We start from the raw sequence: 22,927 nt of genomic DNA, 5'->3' as shown, positions 1-22,927 counted from the left end.
AAGCAGGAAGTGAGCTGAACCTGTCTAGACATCAACTTCTGGGAGGATGGAGGAAGACAGGGCCCTTCACACGAAACCCACACACTCCTCCCCCTTTCATGGGTGCCTCTGTCTTCCCTTCCCACTGACTGGCATGTTTAGTGGATATCTTCCATCTGTCCATGAGTGCCCTGGGAAGGTAGAAACACTCCTCCAGCAGCTCCTCCCAGGTTTTGCCATCTACTATGCACTTTGAATACACAGAAGAATACACAGAATACACAGAACTGTACAAAAAAGATCTTCACAACCCAGATAATCACAATGCTGTGATCACTGACCTAGAGTCAGACCAGATAATCACACTGGTGTGATCACTGACCTAGAGCCAGACATCCTGGAATGTGAAGTCAAGTGGGCCTTAGCAAGCATCACTACGAACAAAGCTAGTGGAGGTGATGGAATTCCAGTTGAGCTATTTCAAATCCTGAAAGATAATGCTGTGAAAGTGCTGCACTCAATATGCCAGCAAATTTGGAGAACTCAGCAGTGGCCACAGGACTGGAAAAGCTCAGTTTTCATTCCAATCCCTAAGAAAGGCAATCCCAAAGAATGCTCAAACTATCGCACAATTGCACTCATCTCACACTCTAGTAAAATAAAACTCAAAATTCTCCAAGCCAGGCTTCAGCAATACATGAACCGAGAACTTCCAGATGTTCAAGCTGGTTTTAGAAAAGGCAGAGGAACCAGAGATCAAATTGCCAATATCCGCTGGATCATCGAAAAAGCAAGAGAGTTCCAGAAAAACATCTATTTCTGCTTTATTGACTATGCCAAAGCCTTCTACTGTGTGGACCACAATAAACTGTGGAAAATTCTGAAAGAGATGGGAATACCAGACCACCTGACCTGCCTCTTGAGAAACCTGTATGCAGGTCAGGAAGCGCAGTTAGAACTGGACATGGAGCAACAGACTGGTTCCAAATAGGAAAAAGAGTACGTCAAGGCTGTATATTGTCACCCTGCTTATTTAACTTATATGCAGAGTACATCATGAGAAATGCTGGGCTGGAGGAAGCACAAGCTGGAATCAAGATTGCCGGGAGAAATATCAATAACCTCAGATACGCAGATGACACCACCCTTATGGCAGAGAGTGAAGAGGAACTGAAAAGCCTCTTGATGAAAGTGAAAGAGGAGAGTGAAAAAGTTGGCTTAAAGCTCAACATTCAGAAAACTAAGATCATGGCATCTGGTCCCATCACCTCATGGGAAATAGACGGGGAGACAGTGGAAACAGTGTCAGACTTTATTTTGGGCTCCAAAATCACTGCAGATGGTAAGTGCAGCCATGAAATTAAAACACACTTACTCCTTGGAAGGAAAGTTATGACCAACTTAGATAGCATATTAAAAAGCAGAGACCTTACTTTGCCAACAAAGGTCCATCGGGTCAAGGCTATGGTTTTTCCAGTGGTCATGTATGGATGTGAGAGTTGGACTGTGAAGAAAGCTGAGCGCCGAAAAATTGATGCTTTTTAACTGTGGTGTTGAAGAAGACTCTTGAGAGTCCCTTGGACTGCAAGGAGATCCAACCAGTCCATCCTAAAGGAGGTCAGTCCTGGGTGTTCATTGGAAGGACTGATGCTGAAGCTGAAACTCCAGTACTTTGGCCACCTCATGCGAAGAGTTGACTCATTGGAAAAGACCCTGATGCTGGGAGGGATTGGGGGCAGGAGAAGGAGGGGATGACAGAGGATGAGATGGCTGGATGGCATCACCGACTCGATGGGCATGAGTTTGAGACAACTCCGGGAGTTGGTGATGGACAGGGAGGCCTAGCGTGCTGCAATTCATGGGGTCGCAAAGAGTTGGACATGACTGAGCGACTGAACTGAACTGAACTGAACTGATGCACTTTGGAAAGACAGAAGGGACCAACTCCTGGGGAGAATGATGGACTGGAAATCAGAATGTAATCTCCTCGATTTCTCATGAATCTACCTTTCCTCTGATCCCAGGTCCAACCTCAATAGATCCAGGTGGCACTTGCTTTTCTTATTTCCAAAAAACAATTTGGAAGCCAGCAAAAATTAAACCAGAAAAAAAAGAAAGAAAAAGACAGGACTTCCCTAGTGATGCAGTGGTAAATAATCCACGGGTCAATGCAGGAGACATGGTTCCGATCCCTTGTCCAGGGAAATCCCACATGCCGTGGGACAACTAAGCCTGTGGGCCCCAACTCCTGATCCTGTGCTGTAGAGCCCACGTGCTGCAGCTAGTGAAGCCTGCATGCCTAGAGCCGGTGCCCTGCAACGAGAGACGCCACCGCAATGAGGAGTCTGCATACCACAACTAGAGATTAGCCCCCGTTCGCTGCAACTAGACAAAGCTGTAGCCCTGAAGACCCGGCACAGCCAAAATAAATAAATAATTAAGTGTTTTAAAAGGAAAGAAAAAGAAAAAACAGAACAAAGTAATTGGGAGATTTTAAAAGCACTTTTCGGACTGCTCACCACAAGCAAAGAACCACTGATCATGTCTCTGGCAGCAAACTGCCTCCCGAGGGGGAACCTCTTTTCAGATACTGACCTTGATTAAAAACAACACACAAGGAAGGAGCCTGGGCAGGAGGGATTGTGGATTGGATGGGGATGGAGACTGGGAGGACTGATGAGTGGCAGGGATGGGGTGGGCTAGAACTGTGTTTGGTGAGAGCCATGCTGTGTTGGTGTGAAACCCAAGCTCTGCAGTGGGCACAGAACAGATCCCCCTGACTGCTCCTGAAGCTGCGGAAGCAGGGGGCTCCCTCCACGGCTCCTTGCGGCCATGGTCACCTGTTTGCCCATGGGTGAGCTCATCGAAGTGGGTTTTCCTCCAGTGGCACCAGTTTCCTTCCAGTGAGTGAGGTGCCTGGGGTCCATCCTATCACCAGTGCAACAACCCGAACATGAATCTCTGGGATGGTCATGGTGAAAACACTTGTGAGAGGAGAGTGGGGCCCCTTGTGGCCTGCCCCCCAACTAGTCTCCCACAGCCATGTTGTCTATGGAACCTGGAGACCTGAGTCCAAGAATGGGACCTGTGTGTGTGGTCCTTCAGGGTACAAAGGGCTTTTGTGAATCCACCTCCTCCAAGCTCACAGCATTCTTTTGTAAAAAAAATATAATTAATACTGCTGTGTGTGATATATGGGCTTCCCAGGTGGCTCAGTAGTAAAGAATCCACCTGACAAGCAGAAGATTCGGGTTTGATCCCTGGGTCAGGAAGATCCCCTGGAGGAAGAAATGGCAACCCACTCCAGTATCCCTACCTGGAGAATCCCGTGGACAGAGGAACCTCGTGGACTACAGTCCATGGGGTCCTAAAGAGTTAGACATGACGTAGTGAGTAAACAGCAGCAGCAGCATTGGCTACCTAAGAGTTTGGTTTTTTTGGTACACCAGGTCTTCATTGCTGAGCACGGGCTTTCTGTAGTTGTGGCGAGCGGGGCCCACTCTCTAGTTGCAGTGTGCAGGCTTCTGATCTCAGTGGCTTTTCCTGTTGCAGACCACAGGCTCTAGGGCAGGTGGCTCAGTGGTTGTGCTGCATGGACTTAGCTGCTCTGTGGCATGTGGAATCTTCCCGAAGCAGAAATCGAACCGGTGTCCCCTGCATTGGCAAGCACATTGTTAACCACTGGACCACCAGGGAAGTCCTCACAGCACTCTTGTCAGGAGTCAGGGCAGGGCTTACCACCATCGGACCAGGGAGGAAACTGAGGCCCTGGGTGGGGTGGGGGTGTGGTCTGGGGAGGGAGGTCTTGGCCCGTGCTGATGGCAGCACTCAGAGCTCTGGCTCTTGAGTAAGTTTTTCCCGGTCCGATATGGGGCCCCTTACTTCTCTCTCAGATGACCCGCAGGCCGCCTCTGCCTAGCCCCCATCACTACCCTGGTCAGCCCTGCATCGCTCCTGCAGCCCACTGCTTTAAGAGGCCTGGAGACTCAGCTTTTTGACTTGCAGCACGATGAGCATTGACAGGCTGCTCTGGGGGTCCCTTTCTGCGTGTGCCAACTCCCACTCTCTTTCTTCCCTTCCTGGGCTGTCCCCTGTCCTCTGGACACTCAAGATTATGGATGAAGAGAACACATAAAAGTTGGGTGAGTATGTGCTGTGGCCAGCACAGCGGGTAGGGATCGAAAATGGGTCGACGCACAGTTTGGAAAAAAGAAACTACAGACAGAATTAAATTTTTAAACGTGGGACCAGGGGACTCAAGACCTCAAGGATCAAGAACCCTGCTGACCAATTCTATATTGCTTTTATTGAGCTCTTGGTATGCAGAAAGTGTCTGGTTTTTTAGATAACATAAGTTTCTTGTGTTCCCAGTCAAGTCTCCAGTTAATGATTTTCTTTGGAACTTCTGTGTTATTTTCTGTACAAAGGGCTCCAGATGGCTGGAAGCAAAGATCCCAGGAACATCAGAGAAACCATCAGTGCATGTGCAAGCAGCGTTCTAACTTGTGGTGACCCAGTGTTCCTAAGTCTGCACCTTTCAATTTCCCACTGCTTATGCAGGACTCACTGACCTCAGCTTATCAGCCCAGGTACTCTGGTTGTTTTTAACTATATTTCTTGTTGTGTTCTCAAGGCTTCAAAAAGACATCTGGATGTTTTCCCACAAGGATGGAGTGAAACCAGTTGCTCTGAGAATGACTTCCAGTGTCTCCTTTAAGTGCTGTGGGAAGTGTGGAGACACCACTGGCCAGGGCCAATTACATAACTTGCAAGATGAAAATACATGTCCCTTGAATCAAAAATTATTAAGAAATTCAAACTCCCAGAAGTCAGAGAGATTAGGAGAAAGGGAAGGCCTCCACTGGCCATTGCTGCCTTTGAAGATGGAAAAGGGTGAGCAAAGGCCTTGTTACAGCTTCTAGGAATGGAGACAAACCTCAGCCAACAGCACGCAAGGGATTCACGGTCTTGGTCCTACAAGCACAAAGGACCAAATTCTGCCATCAACCTGAACGAGCTTGAAAGCAGTTCTCCCCTGGAGGCTATTGAAAGGAATCCAGCCTTATCAGCATCTTGACTGGCCCTGTGAACACAAAGCAGAGACACCCATCATAGCTCCTAGCACCTGTGACCTACAGAGCTGAGCCACCAGGGTGAAATTTATCTTCACGTGCCTAAGAGGAAATGCATGCTGGCTCAAGGAAACCTCTCAGAGCGATGATGACATCACAGAATGGAGTGAGATCAGGAAGAGGAGCAGTCACCAAACTCAACCATAAAGACATTGGGGAAGGACTGCTCCTGTCGCAAGATGCTGGTCAGTTTCATCGGCAACAGCGGACTCCAGCTGTATGTTCTAGTACCACCTCTCTTCCCTGCAGTCTTCACTGCTTCAGCAACACAGGCAGGAGGGGATGGAACGGAACTTGGGAGGCATCAACCTGTCAGCAGGAATAGCCACCAACTTCAAGCGACCAAGAGTTTAACAACTAGCTCAAAAAAAGAAATTCTGACCATTTAACCTGTAGCTCTGGCAATCTGAATCCTCTGGCACAGACACAGCACAGTCCCGAGTTTCCCTGTGGCATTCATCCCAGAATGCTGGATGAAGTAGAGTGATGTAGCGTGAGAAGCATGAGGTTCCTCCAACCTGCCTGAAATCAGCCCCGCGTGCTCACCAAGAGGAGCCAAGCCTGACAGGTAGCAGAGTAAAGTCTCTGTGAGATCCTGCCCTCTGTCCCCCTCAGAGAAGGGAATCTGTGTCTTGGTTTAGGTTGGCTCCAAGGCAGACCTAAAACAAGCATTTAGTAGAAGTATCATGTTGGCCAAAAAGTTGTTTGGGATTTGGCGTAAGATATTACTTTTTGGCTAACCCAGCATTTTGTTTGGGAGATGATTCCAGAAAGCACCAGCAGGAGTGTAGAAAGGGGAGACAGGGCAGGACTTAAGTCAAAGAGGATGTGTTTCAGTGAAGAGGTTACAAAAATGGGAGACAGGGGCTCAACCCAGCTGTGGACATCAGGGAGTGATGTGACAGGTCTGGAAACCGGCCACCCAAGGCTTGAGGAAGAGGAGGTGTTTTTCCACCAAGTCCCTGCAATGGTTGATTGAAGTTGTTTCCTGGATCCAACAACCCCCCAGCCCCAAACGAGTGCTTCCAGTCTGCCCCAGAGCAAAGACCGGCTAGAGAATAAGGAGTGGGCAGGGCGTGGACAGTGTCTGAAACACCCAGGCAAACAGTGATGTGACCTGTGTGTCACTCTGTATGTCTCTCACCCTCATGCAGTGCTCTTCACCCCAAAGAGTAGGATGCTTGTATTTAATGGTGCAAATTTTTGTGTCATGTGATCCCTAAACACAAGCCCACCACTGAAATCTGGGACCCAGCTGAAGAAATGGTAGTGTGTCTCAAAACCACAGGAAGAGCCAGGAGGGGCAGGCTATTCCAGAATTAAGATTGTCAAGGGGAAGAGGAACGTTTAGGGCATTGTACTTGCATGCATGTAGACTAATTGCATCTCTGTGAGTGTTTAACAAGGTGAGAAGCTTGGCCCCTCGTGGACTGTCAGCTCCACATCAGAAGGAACAGCATTCACACCAGCACTGCACAGACAGCAGGTCTCCTTATGTCCTGTTGGTTGTTGGAGGAGGAGGGCAGGGGCAGGGGAAGGGCTCGGGAGGGACCCGAGGGTGGAGACACTGTCCTGGGCCTCTTGGTGCTGCTGCCTCCCCCTGTGCCCTCCTGGAAGGAACGGGGGCCTCATGCTTCTCTGTGTTCACAGGAGTGATCTCACACACGTACATAGACACACACACAAATAGACACACACATACACATAGCTACACACACACACACCCACACACACACACACACAGAGGAGGCCTCTCAGAGATAAGGACTCAGTCTCAGTAAGTGGGAGAAAGAGAAATAATTGAAATTGAAGCCTGGAGGAAGCTGATTTCACAAGAATTTATTTTTCACCGTCCAGAAGCCTGAGACAGAACAAATCAGATCTTTAAAACGCTTCCCCAGGCTCGGGATTCACCAAAAGCCATTAATAGGTGTGATAGCCAGTTCTTCACTGTTTTCCGGGGAACCTTGGCAGGAACCATGACCGTGGCCTTGGCCTTGGCCTGTGATGAGGCCGAGGTTTGGGAGGCTGAGGTCCTTTAGCCCTGACACTCCACTCTGAAGCTGTGAACCACAATGGAAGAGATTACTTGTGGGACTGGACAAGGGTCAAGAGAAGACCACTCTCTCCCCACCTGAACAACCCCCAAACTGGGCCACCAAAGGAACTTTGGCCCCAGCTCATCCTCTGACAGTGATCTTTGGAGCATGTGGTTGAATCCTTAAACCCACAACATATGGGGAAGCTGATCCCAGAGATGACAAGGAGCTTCCAAATGTCACAAGCCCATCCGGGCAAAGATGGACTGGAGCATGGCCTCAAGACCATGACTCGAGTCAGGGTGTCACAGCTTCAGCACTGTCAGGATCCCCTGGAGGCCTTGTGAAAGTACAAATGCCTGGGCCCCACCCCAAAGTCTGATTCAGGAGATCTCAGTAGGGCTGAGAATCTCCCTTACTGTCAGTTCCTGGGTGAGGACCCCTTTAGACAGCCACTTCTCTAAAGGATACAGAGCCAGGGCTGGAGACCTGGGGATTGGGGAGGGTGGGCCTGGGTAGGAGGGCCTTTTCTCTGCCCTGGATGGGGCATCGGGTCATTGGTCCAAAGGATGTTCCACAACCTACCCTGTTAGCATCTGCACAACACAGAAGGGGCCACTCACCTCATTACAGTTTAGGTCAAACTGGTCATCAGACCGGTCCAAGCTGGCTGTCCCCACACACTGTTTCACCAGCTGGAAGGGGAGTTTCCAGGTCAAACTGGAACCCCCGGGGCCATAACCTTCCAGGCTCAGCCAACCTCACCCTTCAGGGGCTGGAAATCTTCCCTGAAGTCCCCTGCTCAGCTTGTGCTGAGAAGCATTTATCCCAGCCCTCAGCCTCCAGCCCCCAGGCTCACCCCATTCTCCTTGAAGTCACACTGCTCTGGGGGCTGCTGGCTCGTCCTGGGACACACGGTCTCCTTCACCGTGAAGCTCAGAGGCTTTCGAGCTCCCCGGTCCTCCACCTGGTCAAAGATCAAAGTGGGGAGACTGGACCCGGGCTCATGTTTCCTTCTCTGATCTGTCTCCCCGCCCCCACCCGGACGGCAGCCTCTCCAGCCCCCTGTGTGTCTGGCCCTGGGCTTGGTGCTGGGAGCCCAGGGGAGGGACAGAGCCCGTCCCGGCCTCACGGGCTCACAGAGAGCAGGAGCGGACCGCACGGCAGCGCTGAGGGCAGCGCCTCCCCGCAGAGGGGCTGAAGGAGGTCAGGGCCGCCTGCAGGGAGAGCCCTTGTACCTGGAACCTCCAGGCTGACAGAGGCCTCCCTGGGAGGGAGACACCGCAGTGCAGAGGGGGCTTCAGCAGGGACGTCACCTCACAGAGCCTGTGACCCCCTCCATCCCTGGAGCTCCCGGAAGTCCTGGGAGCCAGGTGTGCAGGGCGCCTGATCCCACAGCAGAGATGCTAAGGCAGGAAGCCTGGGGCTGGCAGGGGACCCAGGTCTGGGAAGGTTTTCTGGAAGAGGTGGGAGCCACCTAGAGGGCAAAGTGCCTTCCTGACAGGAGGTACAGCCTGAGTGAAGGGGGCGACAGTGTGGCCAAGGGTGTCAGGAGACAGATCCCCTTCCCAGCCCCCTCCCCAACTCACGTCCTGCTCTGGAGGCGGGTCTAGCTCCAGGAGGCGGTAGAGATTAGCTTCCGTGGACCCGTCATTGATGCAGTCCCCCGTGTGAAGCACGGCCTCCCTGTAGCTGAGGGCCTGGGCAGAGGCCGAGGGCAGCACTAGTCTCAGCTGCAGTAGCCACAGTGACCACCGTCCCAGGGAGAGGCTGGCCCTCTGACTCTTCACCGTCCCCAGCCTGCCTCCTCCCAGCCCGAGGGACCCTCCTTTTATGCTCAGCCTGGGTCCTGATGCAAAGACTCAAACAGGAGTCTTCCAGACTCACCCTATCCCTGCCCTCCTCCCAGTGTGTGAGATTGACTTGCCTCAGCCCCTGCTGTTGCTTCATGGGATTTCTGGGTAGTGGGCAGGGAGACCACTGAGCAAGGTGAAGAAAGGTTTTCTCCATCTCCCTGACAACTCCTTGGCCTCTCCTGGACCCCATGGGGAGTGTCACCAGCGGGCTTGCTCAAGAGGATTGAGTCCTCCAGGAGATGGAGGGGCCAGGCACTGTCTACATCCCCTCTACCTCCACACCATGGGCTCCTCAGGATTCAGAGTAAAGGAGGGTATTTGCTATTCGATCTTCTCCTTTAGGCACTGCCTGGCACCCGATAGGCACTTAGTTAAAGTTTCATGAGTGGATGACAGGACCGACCCCTTCTAGCCCCTCACCCACCCACCCTGTCCCTAGGCAGCCATTTGGGCCAAACCATCCTCTTCTCTCTTCACAACCCTCAGACAGTCAGGGGCTCAGCTTCACCTGTCCCCTTTTCCTAGTCTTCTCCTCTGCCTTCCTCAGACTAAGATGTCACATCCAAAGACCCCAGCAGTTGTGGCCTGTTGCTACACTCAACCTATTTATCTTGAGGGAAACACTCTGTCCTTCTAAAATTGCCCCTGACCAATTCTCCCCTGTCCCTGCTCTCCTGGGTCCCCTCCAATTCCCTGGGGGCTCCTGCTGACTCTCCTCCAAGGATTCTCCTCTTAGGAGGAAGGGCTGGCTCAGGTGCATCCAGGCTGCTTCTCCTCCCAGTCCTCACACGTTCCTGGGGACGGCCCTTGTCAAGACACCAGTTCTCGTGAACACGTATCACTGCTCTGTCTCTGGGTTCAGGACTCCCATGAACGCCTTGGTTGTCTGCACTGGGCTGTTGGCGGGGTGCTGCCGCAGGAGCTCTGAGCTGGAAGCCTGGGAGACCCACCTGCTCCTTCTTCCTCCTGAAGACACTCCCCTGACCTCCCGCCACCCCTGCCCTGGGCCTACCCCCGTCTTGTCTCCTCTCAGTGAAGCCAGAACCTCCAGACTCCATGTTTCCTGATTTTCAGGCTCTCCCCAGGCCAATGTCCACACTTCACACTATTTCTAAGTGCAGAGGCAGAATGCTGACTTGACCATTTCACCCTCCACTTTCAGAGCACACAGACCTGCGCCTGACAGCAGGGTCTGGTCTTGACACTCCTCACTGTCCACACCCCAGCCCTGCAGGTCAGGTCTCAAGCTGCCTTGACCATTCCAACCACAAGCCATCTCGGAGCCTCCTGCTTGTCCCCCATCTCTGCAGCTGATGCCTCGGCTCGCCCTGACATGCCACCTTGCAAAGCTTTCCCTGACCTTTACCAAAAGTTGTACCTCTTCCTCTTGACTCCCAAAGCCTTCAGGACATCCCTTCTTTTTTGCTTTTTTAGCAAAATGTGCTTTTTATTTATTTAGTTAGTTCTGGCTGTACTGTGTCTTCGTTGATGCCCACCAGCTAGTCTGGTTGCATAGAGCAACAGCTACTCTCTAGTTGCGGTGCACAGGCTTCTCATTGCGGTGGCTTCTCTTGTTGTGGAGCACAGGCTCTAGAGTGTGAGGTCTCAGTAGCTGTGGCCGAAGGGCTTACTTGCCTGATGTGGGATCTTCCTGGACCAGGGGTCCAACCCGCATCCCCTGCATTGGCAGGCAGATTCTTACCCACAGGACCACCAGGGAAGTCTAGGACATCCCTTCTGATTTGACCTTCAGGACTCCCTGCCCAGTGCTCTGGTTGGGGAGGAAGACGCTGGGAGGAAAAGAGAGCACAGCTGGGGGAAATACTATGCCCAAGGGACAGAGGAGTGCTGAAGCCAAGAAGGACATTCTAATCCATCAACACCAGGGAAGCACCATGTGCCGTGAGGCCAGGGGAGGTTTGTGGACTCAGTTGCCCTGTGGGACCCTTGAGGGCTGGGCCAGGGCACCTTGGAAGGCGGCAGCCTGGATGGGAGATGCCGGGTGACCACTCAGCCTTGGAGAAGGAAAGAAAAGTGAGTTTTGTGCAACCTCGTTACACCACCCAGATATTGCCCCAGTGGCCTTTTGGTCAAGCTGTATCTTTTCCCCAAGTCAAAGAATTAGCAACACACATGCTTACCAGGTGTTTGGTAACCTGGAAATCTCCCTGTGCTTTCCTGGTGGTGGTGGTCTATTCGCTAAGTCATGTTCAACTCTTTGCGACCCCATGGAGCCCACCAGGCTCCTCTGTCCATGGGATTTCTCAGGCAAGAATACTGGAGTGGGTTGCCATGTCCTCCTCTAGGGGATCATCTCAACCCAGGGATCGAACCTGCGTCTCCTGGGTCTCCTGCATTGCAAGCAGATTCTCTACTGCTGAGTCACCACGGAAGCCCTCCCCTGTGCTTTCCTGCCTCTGCACTATTGCATTTGTTCACACTTCAGACTAAAGTTTCCTTCCCCATCCTCCCTGGATCCTGTTAGGGGCCTCTGCCAGGCCCTCAGTCTGCACCTCCTGTAATGAGGAGCGAGCCTTCCATGTCTCCAGCATCTGCCTTTTCTGATTTAGTCCTCACAGCTGTCTTGTCCTAGTGGAGTCTTATGTCTGCTCACGGGTGCCCTGGGAAGGGAGAGACAGCCTACCATCTGGAGACTTCACCCAGCCCTGGCCAGCTAGCTAGTATGCCCTTTGGGAATTAAAGAGAGAAGGGACCAACTCCTAGTAAGAGAGACAGGCCAACTGGGGATCAAAACACCATCTCACTGATTCCATTTTTTCCAGCTTGGAATCTGACACAGGTCCCCGGTCCAACTCAACAATTACAGGTAAGCACCTGACTTTATTTCTTTTGTAAAGATATTCAGGAGATTGTAAAACACCTTCCTACCTAATCACCACATGTGGAAAACCACCGATTCTGTCTCCAGCAACAACCTCCCTCCATAAGGATTTAAATCAACAGAAAAGGAAAGAGCCTGGGGAGCTGGAATTGCAGGTTACAGCAGGGTGGAGAGTGGGAAGGCTGATGGGTGGCAGAGACCAGGGAAGGGAGGGCTGGGGCAGCTGGAGACTATTCTGTGTAGGTGTGACACTCTGGCTGTGAATAGGAAACAAGACTGATACCCCTGCCATTCCTTACGTTGGGAACTCTCTCCATTTTGCTGGGAGTTCCTGCCATGATGGTCACTAGTGTGCCCTTGGACAATCTCATTGAAAGAGCTTTCTTCCAAGTAATTTGCCAATAACAAAAACACTGAGTGAGATCCCTGGGGTCCATCCTGTCACCAACACAACTCTGACGCTAATCCCTGGGAGGGTCATGGTAACAACACTGCGAGGGGAGCCTGAGGCCCCTTTTGTCCTGCCTCCCCCACTCACAGCTTTCGCATGACCACGTTGCCTATGGAGTCTGGAGACCTGAGTCCAACAATGTGACCTGTGTGTGGTCCTTCAGGGTACAACAGGTTTCTCTGCACCCACCTCCTCTGAGTTCACAGCACACTTGTCAGGAGGGCAGGGCAGGGCTCACCACCAGTCTCTTTAAGCCAAGAAGGAAACTGAGGCCCAGGGTGGGGTGAGATGTGGCCTTGGGAGAGAGGTCTTGGCCAAATCAGGGTTGATAGAAGGACCCAGAGTTCTTGTCCAGTGTGGAGTCCCCCTGGTCCAATCTAGGGCTTCCATCTTTCTTAGACTAGCTCCTTACCCCTCTCTCTCACCCTACTACCGACCACTCTGGCGAGCCCTGTATCTCTCGTGAATCTCAGAACTTAAAGAAGTTCTGGAGACTCTTCTTTTTAACCTGCAGCACTCTAGACACTGAAGGGCTGAACTAGGAGCCTGTTCTGCCCTGGTCCACCTCCCACTCTCTTCCATTGCTTCCAGGGCTATCCCTTGCCCTCTGGCTGCTAAAGTTGCTGGGGTATGGGGGAAGACCCTAGGGAGATCTGGGGCAAGAGTGGAGGGAAGTAAGTTGCTCTCAGAATGGTTTACGGGGCCTCCTTCCTGTATTATTTCAAGTATGGAGTCACCACTGGCCAGCACTGGCTCCATCACTTGCAAAATGAAAATGTGGGGCCCCTTGTTCAAAATTATGAGAATTTCAAGCCCTCAAGAATAAGTCATTAGCAAGTACCTAAGCATGGGGGCCTCTGTGACTGTACTGGTGACATTCTTGATACCAGCCGTGCCCCCTGCCCACAAAACACTCTTTATCACCACAAGAGAGAGTTTAGACTATCTGGGTGTTGTAGGTAAGTCCAGGCCAGACTTTCCATACTTAGTAGCAGCAAGATCAGCAAGAGGTGTTGCTCTTGTTATGTCAGAATCTGCCAAGTCTTTAAGCTTAGAAGTGCTACCATATTCTGGGCAACACATGTAAAAGAGTTCAAAATTTCATGATGAGACTTATGAAAATCTTATCAATATCTAGAAGGTCAACCTTGTTATGTCATGTTTAGCGGAGGCTGTCTACTCCTGGAGGTGGCAGTTGTTGGAAAGGTAACAAGAGCCCTTAGATTAAGACTCTTCAGGACTTTCCCTGGTGGTCTAGCTGTTAAGGATCTGCCTGCCAATACACGGGACACGGGTCCGATCCCTGGTCTGGGAAGATTCCACATGCCGTGGGGCAACTAAGCCGCCACGCCAGCCCACCGTAAGCCTGTATGCTACTGAGCCCAACCTCTAGAGCTCATACTCTGCAACAAGAGAAGCCACCGAGATGAGAAGCCCGTGCACTGCAATGAAGAGTAACCCCCCTCGCCGCAGCTAGAGAATGCCCAAGCACAGCAGTGAAGACTCAGCACGGTCATAAATAAATAAACAACTTTTAGAAAAAGACTCTTCATTGACTGTTGATCAGGTAGAGTCTGGGTGAAAGTGACCAGATGCCCTGTAGACAAACGCTGAGAGAGCAATGAATGGTGCGTCTTCCCACCCTAGACTCTGTGAGTCGGAGGCCTGCTATTCCCATCATCATTGTAGTTACTTTCTTCACAACCAAGTGATCTAAACACCCAGTCCCTCAGCAATCACCGCTCCTGTCCTCAGTCCTCCCCTTGTCTTAGACCATGTGCCCAGACTCCTCCCTATGTGCTCAGCAGCTTCATCCTTTTATGCCGTGACCCATCATAGAACAGCTCCCTAGGTCCTGAAACACCAGTAGGATCGCCTTAGGAGTTTCCACCTCATATTCATGATCGTTGTCATCAATATCCTTCCAGCAGCAGAGCTGGCAGTGCAACGAGCACTAGGGGAGAGTCACCCACCACATGCGTCTTCTTTGCAGCTTGCAAATTCCAATACTAGGAGCTGCCAGAGGTGCCTGGGAAAAAGACAAGTAGGGCGAGAAAGATTACTCATGTGGTTTGAGAGTCTTCCATCAGTATGGGCCTCTTCCCTCATTTCCAAGCCTCAAAATTAAACATTCTACTTAACTAGAAGATAGCCTCCCAGGGAATCAGCTCATTTAGAATTCAAGTTGCCTTCCCTAAGTGTGTGCTCCACTGGGAGGTGAGCCTTGGGTGTATAGTTATCCTTTCAATGTTTCCTCTCAGAGTCCATTTCATCTTCCAATGGTACTGACTACTTGGAGATGAGATTGGGGGCATTGAAGGTCCTGAGAGTCATCTGGGTAGCTGTTCATACCCAGCTTCTTACTATAAGGCAATGCTGTTGCAGATCAGATGTGTTCTGTGAATCCAGATATGAAACACAGACCATCTGAGAGTCTTTGAATATCATATCCCATGTATGCTGTGTGAACAGGGATGGCACCCCTGTTATCACCCTGGAATTCCTTTTGTCACTCAGTCATGAGGGTGGCAGTCAGCCACTTTGGCCAGGCTTCCTTGGCCTCATGTGCTGGCATCACTAGGCTTTGTCAATATTTTGAGGTCTAATGGTGGATTTAAATGGATCACCATGTCCCATGTGATGGTGTATCCACATGCCTAGAGACCCTACCTAGCCAGCACAGGTTTAATTCATTTGTTGATTCCGATAACATGGCCCGTGAATGGTCATTTTTCTTGCATATCAGTGTGAGTCATAAAAGAGGTAGTGAGCACAGAGCATTCTATAGCAACAAGGTTTGATACCCTCAAAGACTGAGGCTTGACCATCCAATTTCATAGGCAGACACTGGATCACACTGCCAGTCTCTGGTGTACTGCCCATGAGACAGTGAGAAACACAACCAGGTAAATTTCAGGAAACCAGGAAGGTTTCTTGAACGAGGGGCCTTGTTCAGTCACAGGTGTCAAAAGATGTCTTTGAGGCTGAGCAGCATCAGCGGCACAGCCCATGCATCCTCCTTTAACCTAGCACATCCACCCATGAAGGACCAGGCATCTTCAGGACCCTGGTGGACCAAAGCCCCCAGGGAGCTCTGACACAGACCCCATGTCTGAGAACTGCATCTGGAATGTTATCAGCCACCTTTGCCTCCAGGTGTTTCCCTCCAAGTGCCCTGTTTTCCTCTTTTCCAGGGAAGAGTCATTTTGTTGAGATTTTCATTTTTCACACTTCCCGTGATAGGGGTGTTGCTCCTTGAGGCTCTGAACATCAGACAGAGTCACACACGACTGAGCAAATGAATTGAACTGAACTGAGTTGAAAAATATACCATTAGATACATTTTTGAGGATGAATGAGTCCACACAGTTGAAGGTGCCTAGGGGCCATGAAAGAGGCAATGTAGCTCCCTGCCTCCCCTGACAGCGTCCTACCCTGCTCCAGCTGGGGATGACACAGAGGCAGAGTGGCACACGGGAGAACAGGGGCTGCATGTTTTATCTTACAACTTCATTCATGCAAGGATGGATAAAACCAAGATCCACAAGGTCCTCGCCTAGTAACGGCGCAGCGTGCCTCCTTGACACAGCACAGGTCTGGGGGATGGAGAAGCCCCTGCTGGTCCACGCTGATTGGCTCCCCTCTTCCTGATCTCTTGATCTCCTCCACTCTCTTTGATTTCAGTGCCCCCAACCAAGGAAGCTGCCCCCTGCCCTGAAGGGAGTGACCTTCACACGTACACAAACACTGAGAAACATGAGGAGGCATCTCCCTGGGCCGCTTGACCTCCTGTCCACTCTCACCACGTTGTGAAACCTTCAGTGCCCCTTGGTTTTCAGCACTGTCCCCAGGACGCCCCCTCCCGCACCACCACCCTGGACCCCTCGGGCCCTTCTCTCTTGTCTCCACATCAGGCCCCGCACCTGACCCATATGGAACGAGTGGACAGACTGCACGGTTCCACTGCCACCACAGGCCAGGTTCCCTAGAGTGAGAAGCGTGAGGTTCCTCTAACCTGCCTGAAATCAGCCCCACCTGCTCACCAAGAGGAGCCGAGCCTGACAGGTAGCAGAGTAAAGGCTCTGGGACATCGTGCCCACTGTCCCTCTCAGAGACGGCAATCTGTGTCTTGTTCAGGTGGACCCGGTAGGGAACCTAAGATAAGCCTTTGGTGGAAGGAGTTTCCTTGCAAGGAGATTCCAGAAAAAGCCAGCAGAAGTGTGTTCAGGGGAGACAGGGCAGAACATGAGTCAGAAGAGGAGGGGTCAGTGAAGAGGTCACTGATGGGGGTGGTTGGGGCTAAATCCCAGTGGGGACCTCACACAGGGGTATACATATCTGGGAGTGGGCCACCCAAGAGGGAGGAAGAGGAGGTGTTTTTCCCCCAAGTCCCTCCAATGGTTGGCTGAAGCTGCTACCAGAATACAAACTTCCTAGTGCTTCCAGTCTGCCCCAGAGCAAAGGTCAGCTAGAGCATGGGGAGTGGGCAGGACATGGACAGTGTCTGAACACCTGGGGAAAGAGAGATGTGACCTGTGTGTCACTTTCCGCGTCTCCCACAGTGTTCAGCTCATCGCCCCGATGAGCAGAATGCTTCTTTTTTAATGAGAGGTTTATATCATTGGATTCCATCATATAGACCCACCATAAAATGTGGGAGAAAACTAGAAAGACAGTGATGTGTCTGATGCCACAGGAAAGTCAGGAGGCGTGGACTTTCCAGAGTTAAGACTGTCATGGGGAAGAGGAATGTTCTGGGCACGGTACATGCAGGCTTCACCCTGAGACTGAACTGCATCTCTGTGAGTGTTTAGCAAGGTGAGCAGCCTGACCCCTTGTGGACTGTGAGCTCCACGTGAGCAGGAGAAGCAGCCCCACCAGCACTGCGCACACAGCAGGTCTCCTTACGTCCTACTGGGTGCTGGAGGAGGAGGGCAGGGGCGGGTGAAGGGCCCGGGAGGGACCCGAGGGTGGGGATGCTGTCCTGGCGCTCCTGGGGCTGCTGCCTCCCCCTTGCCTTTCTGGAAGGAACACGGGCCTCACATTTCTCTGTGTTCACAGGAGTGATCACACACACACACACACACACACACACACATACAGACACTCCTAAAGGTCATGGTAAGTTGGAAGAGGGGAGACAATTGAAACTGAAAACTGGAGGAAGTTGTTTTCACAAGATTTTATATTTTTGGATGCTGACTCAAGGCAAAGGAGATCCCAAGAGGTCTTCCCTGGGCTTCTGATTCATCAGAAGCCTTTATCAGGGAGTTATCTGCCTATTGGTCACCCTCTACCAGGAAATGGTCTTATGGGTGGTGGACGGAACGGTGGGCGGAACGGTGGGCGGAACGGTGGGCGGAATGGTGGACGGACTGGTGGACGTAGGATTGGTGGAATAAATCTGACACTCTGAAACTGTGAACCAATAAAAGCAGGTTTCTTGTGGGAACTGGGTGAAGGTCAAGACAAGACCCCTCCCTCCACACCTGCCCCCCATTCCTAGTGGACTCCAGGAACCTTGGGGACCCAGAGCACCCTCTGGCTGTGACCCTTGGAGCATATGCTTAAATCTCCGTACCACAGACAGAGATGAAACTGAGGTCCACAGATGATAAGGGGCTTCCCAGGGTCACAAACCCATTCCAGCAAAGAAGGGCATGAAGATCATCACTGAGTCAGTGCCCCTCCAGCTTCTGCACAGTCAGAGTCCCCGTGAGGCCTTATGAAAATACAAATGGCTGGACCTCGCCCCAGAATCGGATTCGGTTGGGTTGAGTGCTGCCGAGAATCTGCCTTCCTGTCAGTTCCCGGGTGGGGACCCCATGAGAGAACCACTGCTGTAAGGGATGCACAGCCAGGCTGGAGACTGGGGCTCAGGGAGGGTGGGACCCAGGCGGGACCCCGGGCAGGAGATCCTTTCTCTGCCCTCGATGGGGCAGCCGGTCATTGGTCCAAAGGATGTTTCACATACTTAGCACCCCCAGAAACACCACAGTCCAGAAGGGGCCACTCACCTCATTACAGTTTATGTCAAATTGGTCATTTGATGGGTCCAGGGTGACTGTCCCCACACACTGTTTCACCAGCTGGAAGGGGAGGTTCAAGGTCAAACTGGAACCCCTGTGGCCATAACCTCCCGGCCTCCTCCCAGGAGTTGGAAATCGTCCCCAACCCCGCTGTCCAACCCCTGAGAGGCATCTGCCATTCCCCTCCCCAACTCCCATCCTCACCCCATTCTCCTTGAATTCACACTGCTCCAGGGGCTGCTGGGCCGTCTTGGGGCACACGGTCTCCTTCACCGTGAAGCTCACAGGCTTTCTGGTGCCTGGGTCGACCTCCTGGTCACGGGTCAAAGTAGGGGAAACTGGGTTTGGGCTCATTCTTCTTCCTCTGATCTGTCTCCCTGCCCCACAACTAGCTGGCCCCCTCCCCAGATCCCTTCATAACTCACATCATTGGGTGTAGCGTCTAGCTCCAGGAGGCGGTAGAGATTAGCTTCTGAGGACCGCTTGTTGAACTGATCCACAGCACGAAGCACAGCCTCCCTGTAGCTGAGGGCCGGGGCACTGGCCGAGGGCAGCACCAGTCCCAGCAGCAGTAGCCACAGTGACCAGCGCGCCAGGGCGAGGCTGGCTCCCTGGGTCTCCATGGTCCCCAGTCCTCATCCTCCCAGCCTGAGGGACCCTCCTTTTATGCTTAGCCAGGGCCTGATGCAATCACTCAACCAGGAGTCTTCCTACCCCGCCCCAACCCTGCCCTCCTCCCAGCCTGTGAGGAGGACTTGCCTCAGACCCTGCTGTGGCCTCACAGGACTGCTGAGCAGTGGGCAAGGAGGACCCTGTGCAAGGTGAAGAAATGATTTCTCCATCTCCTGACAGTGCTTTGGCCTCTCCTGGACCCCATGGGAAGTGTCAGAGGAAGGCTTGCTCAAGAACATTGTGTCCTCCAGGAGAGGGAAGGGCCAGGCACTGTCTACATCCCCTCTGACTCTACACCATGGGCCCCTCAGGATGCAGAGTAAAGCAGTGTATTCACGTCTCAATCGCCAGCTCCTGGCCCTGTCTCGAACACAATAGGTACTCAGTTAACACTTGAAGAATGGGAAGACCACCATCTCCTGCTACAGAATTACACTTCCAGCCCCTCCCTAGGCAGACATCAATCCCACACCATCCTGTCCTCTGGGAGGAGACCTCAGCCAGTCAGGGCTTGGCTCCCTTGGTGCCCTCTCCTAGATTCATCTCCACTATTTTCTCACTGAAAAAGTTCTCCTGCACAGCAACCTCCCACCAAGACATGGCCTGTTCCCCTGATCCCTCCTGAATCAGGCAGGGGAAGGGTCATCTGCATTCTGACCCCAATTCAGGGCCCTCTCTACACTCAAGGCCACAGCAGGATGCCCAGTCTTCACTGGACCCATATTCACATTCAAGCCGTGTCTTCATCTCCACAGACTCCGGGGACCCCTGTCCTCCTGAACTTGCCCCTGTCCAATTCTCCCCTGTCCCTGCTCTCCTGAGTCCCCTCCTCCTCCATTGGGGCTCCTGCTGAGTCTCCCCCAAGGACTCTCCTCTTCAGAAGAAAGACTGGTCGGGTCCACCCAGGCTGCTTCTCCTCCCAGTCCTCACACGTTCCTGGGGACGGCCCTTCTCAAGACACCAGATCTCCTGAACACGCATCACTGCCCTGGTTGTCCACTCTGGGCTAATGACTGCTTGCTGCCGCAGGAGCCCTGGACCAGATCCCTGGGAAGCCCACCTGCTCCTTCTTCCTCCTGAGGACACTCCCCTGACTTCCCACCACCCCTGCCCTGGGCCTACCTCCATCTTCTCTCCTCTCAGGGTAGCCAAAACCTTCACACTCCACCTTCCCTGATTTCCTGGCTCACCCCTGACCACTGTCCACTCTCCACACCATTTTCTGGGAGTTCCAGCACACACCAGTTTGACCTTTTCAAGTCCTGTCTTCAGCCGCCCACACTCCCCGCTCCAGGCATCAGGGCCAAGGCTGTTATTTCGGTTTTCCTCACTCCCAGCCCCGCGGTCCTCAGCTGTCAGGCTGCCCCTTACATCTCAACCACTCAGGCCCCTCTGAGCCTCCTGCTCTCCTCCCATCTCTGCCTCTGATCCCTCCGTGTGCCCTGACCTCCACCTTGGGAAGCCTTCCCTGACCTCCAGCTAGACCCAGCATCTCCTCCTCGTCACCCACACGGCCTGCAGGACAGCCCTTCTGACTGAACCTCAGTGTCTCCCTGTCCAGTGCTCTGGCTGAGAAAGCAGGCTGGGGAGGCCAGAGCTGGGAGAGCATGGCTGGGAAACATAATGAACCAAAATGATGAAGACGTCTGAAAGCGATGAAGCAAATTCTCATCCATCTCCTTTGACCTGGTCTTGTGACTGTGAGGCCTGTAATATTTCCTGGATTCAGTTGCCTTATGGGACTCTTGGGGACTTGGCCAAAGCCCCTCAGCTGGGTCAGAATGTGCTGGTTACACATCAGCCTTGGGGAAGGAAGGAGAGGTGGGCCTCTGTGCAACCTGGTTTCACAGTCCAGGTATTGCCCCAGTGGCCTCTTGGTCAAGCTATATCCTTTTTCCAACTCGGTGGAGGAAGAGGAATGTCCACGGTAGAAGCACCTGGTAGTACACATGGTTGCTGGCTATTAGGTAAGCCTGAAACCCGCCCTGTGCTCTTCTGCCTCTGGGTTTGGGCATTTGCTCACATGTCAAACTGAATTTCCCTCCCCCATCCGCCCTGGAGACCTTGGAGGGTCCGCGTCTGGGTCCTCAGGCTGCACCTCCTGTGTTGGTGGTGAACCTTCCCTTCCTCGAGCAACCAGCTTTCCTGGTTTAGGGCTCACAGCCTGTCAGAACTGAGGTCTTCTCAGGAAAGACACCACACCCCCGTCCCCAGGCAGGTTATCCCAGACTCCACATCTGGTCCTTCAGAAATCCGCATGCACCCTTCCCCCCACCTCACTCAGGAATGAGCCAGGATCCTGCATGGCCCCCTCCTTTGTTCCTCTCACCCTTTCTTCCTCTCCAGACCCTCCATGGGAAAGAGAACTGAGCCCCAGGCTGCCGTGCCCCCGACTCTGGGGACACCCACCAGCTCTCTGACCAGCTGAAAAGTCAGTGAGACCCACACGCGGTATCATTCCAAGAAGGACCCCCATGTGCTGCAAACAGGAGGCAGGTCAAGCCATCTGGAGCTCGACTTCCAGGAGGATGGAGTCAGAGAGGGCACTTCACACAGGCACACACACCCCTCCACCCACAGTGGTACTTCCGGGTCCCTGGTACCTGGGTGATCCCTTCCTCCATCCTGGGTTTTCCTTGTTCCATCCATTTGCACATGGATTCCTGGGAAGGCAGAAACTTCCCCTTCAGATGCTCCAGTCAGGTCCACTTTGTAAAGTGATGGAGCAGGGACCAACTCCTGAGCAGAAGGACAGATTGCTGATCAGAACACAATTTCCCCAGCCCCACCACTCACAGAAGCACAACAGACTCGTGTGGTGATGTCTACATTGCCAGGGAAGACCTACATTTCTTATTTCCAAAAAGAATTTAGTAGATTTTAAAGGCACCTTTCTGGCCTCTGATTACCAGCTGAGAACCACTGATCATGTCTCCTGCAAAAAAAACTGCCTCTCTCGGTGTTTATTTCCTATCTGAAATTACCTTGTTGATCAAACTGAAGTGAATGGAGCTCAGCCGTGTCCAGCTCTTTGAGATCTCATGGACTGTAGCCCACCAGGCTCCTTGTCCGTGGAATTCTGGCAAGAATACTGGAGTGGTTTGCCATTCCCTTCTCCAGGGGATCTTCCCAACCCAGGGATTGAACCCAGGTCTCCCACATTTCAGGCAGATTCTTTACTGTCTGAGCCACCAGGGAAGCCCCATCTTGTTTAAACCAACAGACAAAGGAAGAGTCCAGGAAGCTAGGATTGCAGGTAGGTGATGGGGGTGGAGACTGGGAGGGCTGATGGGTGGCAGGAACCATGGTGGGTGGAGCTGAGCTGGTGGGAGCCATGCTGTGATGTGTGAAACCCAAACTATGAAGAGGACATCAGCGAGATCACTCCTGCTATACCTGAAACAGATGACCCCCTCCATTCTCCTGGGAGATCTTGCCCTGATGGTCACTTGTGCACCCTTGGGCAACCTCGTTGAAAGAGTTTTCTTCCAAACAATTTTCCAGTGGCAGCAGCACTGACTGGGGACCCCGGGGTCCATCCTGTCACCAAAAACAACCCTAACACGAATCCTTAGGATGGTCATGGTAACAACACTGGGAGGGGAGCCTGGGGCCTCTTGTGTCCTGCCCCCACCTCACAGCCTCCCATGGCCATGTTGTCTACAGAGTTTGGAGACCTAAGTCCAAGGACATGACCTGGGTGTGTGGTCCTGCAGGGTACAATGGTCTCCCACGCACCCACCCACTCTGAGCTCACAGCAGTCTTGTCAGGAGGCAGGGCACGGCTCACCACCAGTCTCATCAGACCAGGGAGGAAGTTGAGGCCCAGGGTGGGGTGGGGTGTGGCCTTGGGAGGGAGGTCTTGGCCAAGTCAGGGTGGATAGCGGCACCCAGAGCTCTGGTGACTGTGTGAGTCTCCTGGGGCCC

At 52.6% G+C, this 22,927-nt stretch overlaps 2 protein-coding genes across 2 annotated transcripts; both read right to left on the bottom strand.

Annotated features, from left to right (window-relative positions):
• Window positions 1–7,058: 7,058 nt before the first annotated feature.
• On the bottom strand, window positions 7,059–10,282 carry LOC122424364 (cathelicidin-4-like). Its single transcript, XM_043442116.1, has 5 exons — window positions 10,180–10,282; window positions 8,740–8,999; window positions 8,010–8,117; window positions 7,770–7,845; window positions 7,059–7,174 (listed from the first exon to the last, which is right to left on the bottom strand). Exons 1-5 carry the CDS (start codon window positions 10,280–10,282, stop codon window positions 7,059–7,061), a joined length of 663 nt encoding a protein of 220 aa, XP_043298051.1.
• Window positions 10,283–17,473: 7,191 nt separating this feature from the next.
• On the bottom strand, window positions 17,474–18,956 carry LOC122424252 (cathelicidin-2). The gene is made up of 4 exons (XM_043441826.1): window positions 18,754–18,956; window positions 18,533–18,640; window positions 18,317–18,388; window positions 17,474–17,717 (listed from the first exon to the last, which is right to left on the bottom strand). The coding sequence occupies exons 1-4, from the start codon at window positions 18,949–18,951 to the stop codon at window positions 17,586–17,588; spliced, it is 510 nt and encodes a 169-aa protein (XP_043297761.1). The 5' UTR covers window positions 18,952–18,956; the 3' UTR covers window positions 17,474–17,585.
• Window positions 18,957–22,927: the final 3,971 nt, after the last annotated feature.

The sequence above is a fragment of the Cervus canadensis genome, chromosome 22 (genome assembly GCF_019320065.1).
Source record: "Cervus canadensis isolate Bull #8, Minnesota chromosome 22, ASM1932006v1, whole genome shotgun sequence".
Lineage (NCBI taxonomy): Eukaryota > Metazoa > Chordata > Mammalia > Artiodactyla > Cervidae > Cervus > Cervus canadensis.
Note: the sequence above shows the minus strand (reverse complement) of the source record. Positions and strands in the feature narration are given on the sequence as shown.